This window comes from Geospiza fortis, unplaced genomic scaffold (assembly GCF_000277835.1).
Source record: "Geospiza fortis unplaced genomic scaffold, GeoFor_1.0 scaffold59, whole genome shotgun sequence".
NCBI lineage: Eukaryota > Metazoa > Chordata > Aves > Passeriformes > Thraupidae > Geospiza > Geospiza fortis.
In genome coordinates this window covers 2,795,702-2,799,646 of record NW_005054381.1, presented here as the reverse complement: position 1 = coordinate 2,799,646, position 3,945 = coordinate 2,795,702, and the positions used below count along the sequence as shown (strand labels likewise).

General features: G+C 60.6%; 1 protein-coding gene across 1 annotated transcript in view; it reads right to left on the bottom strand.

Moving 5' to 3' along the window:
• Positions 1 to 699, bottom strand: part of LOC115948353 (claudin-3-like) — a 2,597-nt gene extending 1,898 nt beyond the window's left edge. The window contains exon 1 of the mRNA XM_031060386.1: positions 5 to 699. Within this exon, the coding sequence (XP_030916246.1) occupies positions 5 to 608 (604 nt within the window). The 5' untranslated portion in view covers positions 609 to 699. The remainder of the gene's footprint in view (positions 1 to 4) is intronic.
• Between the last annotated feature and the right edge of the window lie 3,246 nt (positions 700 to 3,945).

Genomic DNA, 3,945 nt, shown 5'->3' with positions numbered 1-3,945 from the left:
GAGCGTGGGGCGGAGTAGGCCACCTTGCTTGTGGGGTACCTGTCGTCTTTGGGGGGGCAGGAGCAGCAGAGCAGGCCTCCCCCCAGCAGCAGGAGTGCGGAGGCCGCCCAGCCCACGTAGAGCGAGGTGCCCAGCTCCCGCTTCTGCGCTTCGATCACCAGCGGGTTGTAGAAATCCCGGATGATGGTGTTGGCCGACCAGCAGACAGGGATGAGGGTCAAGACACCAGAGAGCAGGAAGATGACGCCGGAGACGATGGTGATCTTGGCTTTGGTGCTCTCGTCCTCCACGCAGCGGGTGCACTGGGCGCCCACGATGGCCACCATTAAGCCCAGGACGGCCAAGATGATGGCCACCACCAGCAGGGCGCGGGCGGCTTGCAGGTCCTGAGGGAGCGCCAGCATGGAGTCGTAGACCTTGCACTGCATCTGCCCTGTGCTCTGCACCACGCAGTTCATCCACAGCCCTTCCCAGATGATCTGGGCCGTCACGATGTTGTTGCCGATGAAGGCCGACACCTTCCACATGGGCAACGCGCAGCAGATGATGCTGCACAACCAACCCAGCACGGACAAGGCCACGCCGCCGATCTCCAGCCCCATCGACATGGTGGACGGTTCAGTGACGCGCTCCAGGCGATGGCGGAGAAGAACCCACGGACCGAGACCGTCGCCACCACCCGCCGCCGCTCGCAGCCGGGGGATCGGCTTACACCTGTGCGCAGTGCTATTTATATGGGCTGGCCCCGGGGTGGGGTTTCAGTGCTGGCTGCTGGACGCTCCTCTCTGCTCCTCCGTCACCGTCACCTGTGTCCCACACCCTCCCCTTTGTTTGCAGAGATGGCGCCGGGTAACCAGAGAAGGGCGGGAGGAGGAGAAATGCCACCTGCCACAGCCATCGCCTGGTTTCGGCCGATGGGTATCAGGAAGCACTACCACCATGCTCATTCCCACCAAACCCCTTCTGTGGACCTGGAAATCTCAAGGGTTCACCTTTCCCCCGTGGAGGAAATGTGGCAGGTCAGGGTTGGTTGATTTCTGTAGTGTTGTCAGTGCTCACATTTAACTGGGATTCGGTGAGCGTTGGGCACCTTTGCATTACTGTGCAAAGTGCAACCCCTCCGCCATGCCATGAGGTTTGTGTCACCATTCCAGGGGACCTGTGGGTGCTCCTGGCCCAGCAGGAACCCCTTCAGCCTGGCCCCTCCTGTTCCCACCCTGCTGGGCCAGGAGCACAGTCAGAGATCCTCTGACTGACTGATAAATATCTTTACTCATCCTGCACAAGTCTTGTGACCTTGAAGGAAGCAGATAATGCACGTAACCACCCCAGCAGCATCACCCTGACAACCTGAGCTGGCACCCGGCAAAGGGAAAAATATCCCAAGGCATGAGCAATCCCTTCAGACCTGGCAGCAACAGCCCCATGGCTGTGGGGTGGATGTTTCCCCCCCCCAGCCTTGCATGCTGGGGGTAGTGCCAGTGCTTCCAGTCCCCCTCCCCCAGGAATGTGGTTGCTGGACACAGGCTTGCTCCTACCTGTTCCCTGCCTGCTCCAAAAATCTCCTCTACAACTTATTAACTACTCAAGAGCGCGGTGGGATGCTGGCAGCTGGCGCCGTGCAGTTGGGGTGGGGGGGAACCCTGCAGCTGCCTGGCTGTATCCCTGTACAGTACAGGATACAGTACCTTGATATCCCACAGCCAGAGGGCTTGGAGTTGGGTGCTTCCAGAGTATCCCAACACCCCATAGCCAGAGGGGTTGTATTTGGGTGCCACAGAGTGCTCTGATACCCAGTATCTGGTGGGTCACCTTCTATTGCCCTGCAGCACCCTGAACCCCCATAGCCAGCAGGGTCACCCCGCAGCACCCTGATACCCAATATATATCTGGGTCAGCTGTTGTCACCCCATGTCACCCCAGCACCCCATATCCACCCAGCTTGACTTCCAGCCCCCTGCAGCACCCCATGTCTGACCTTTACCACACTGTGACACCCCAATACCCCCATATGCAGCCTCTGCCAACCCACGGCATCCCAGAAATATCCTGTACTTGGCTGAGTGAGCTTCTGCACCCCACTGTACTGTGATCACCCCCCCGAGGACACCAAAAATCCCCACAGCCAGCTGGGGGTACCCAGGGCAGACCCAGCCCATGCAAGCAGCCCCCAGGATTCTGTGCCCTTGCTGGAGGCGCTGGGGGCCCCGGCCCTCGGGACCACCTCGGGCTGGGTATCCACGGGGCAGCGCTGCCACAGGGCCGGGCTGCCAGCGGCCAGCAGAGGGGGGGCCGGGCTGCCGAGGGCCCCCACGTGTGCAGGCACGGGAGTGCCCGCAGCCCCGGGGTGTGGGAGTGCACACACGCACGTGAACACACACAGACACGCAGACACACACTACAGGCACACACAGACACACAGGTGCAGGCACACAGACACAGAGAGGTACAGGCACACAGAGACACAGGCGCAGGCACACAGACAGGTACAGGTACAGGCACACACACACAGAGGTGCACAGGTGAACACACACACACACAGACACCACAAACACACAGGTACAGGCACACACACACACACCACACACACACACACCCTCTGCTGGCAGCAGCGCCCCGGCATGCAGCTGCACACAAAAACACATGGACACGTAGACACACAGACACACAGCGACAGACTCAGACACACAGACACATGGAGACAGACAGACACACAGACATATTGACTGACGGATACACACCGAGACTCACTGACAGATTCACAGACACACACAGACTCACAGACACATAGACACACACACACACGGACTCACAGACAGACACTGACACAGGAGCAGAGGTGAACAGGCAGTGGTACAGGTGCACACATACACACCCTCCCCCAGTGCACATGAGGCTGTGGGCAGGGGTTCTCCTGGCAGGGCTCTGGGCCAGGAGGGGACCCCAGGCAGGGCTGTAGGGTGTGGGGATGCCCCAAGCAGGGCTTTGGGGCAGGGTTATATCCCAGACAGTGCTGGAGTATAAGGAAGGGGGGTTGGCACCCCAGACCGGGCTGTGGGGCACAGAAATAGGGGCAGGGCTATACCCCCAGGTCTGTGGAACAATGGGAATACTCAATAGCAGGGCATGGGGCAGGGAAGATAACCCACATAGGAGTGGGAGGTGGGAGAGAGGGATACCTCTGGATAGGGATATGGGACAGGGAAGATATTCTAGGTAGGGCTGTGGGGCTGGGGAAGAGTGGGGTACTCGAGGCAGGTGTATGGGACAGGAGATACTGGGGCAGAGCTGGGGTGGGACAGGACAGTGACACACCACAGCCCCCGACCCTGCAATCAGAGCCCCACACGCGGCGTCCCCACTTTGTCATCCCAAATTGCCCAAAGTACAGGCTGTGCCCAGTGTCGTGCCGGCCTGGGGCAGCTGCCACCGCCTGACTCACGACGGAGGAAGGGGCAAATCACCGGGGTTTCGGGTGCTGGTCACCCCCGGCACAACACATTCTTGTGGTGAGCAAACTAGCTCACTGGTGTTTACTGAGGAGCTGAGCAGGACCGGCATCCCTGGGGGATTCCTGAGAGCACCCCCATCCCAACCCCTGCATCTCTCTCCCCAGTGCAGACCCTCTGCACTTCCACACAGCTGGGGAGGGATGAGGAGTATCCAAGTCCCTCGGGATGGGGACAAAGTGGGGTGGCTGCAAGAACTCTGTGGTGACACGGGGACAGGTTTGCTGCATTGTGATGCAGAGACCCCGAACTAATGTCAGACTCACAGGTCACGGGACCATCACCGGTTTGGTAGCCCCAGTGGAAGGACACCTGCGCTGACAGGGGGGACACCCACTGCAGCATCCCCCATCCATGCAACCGGCACCCGGCAGCACCCCGGGGGTGCGCGGGAGGTGACGGCAGAAACCGCCCCGAGCGCCGCGGGGCCGCGTCC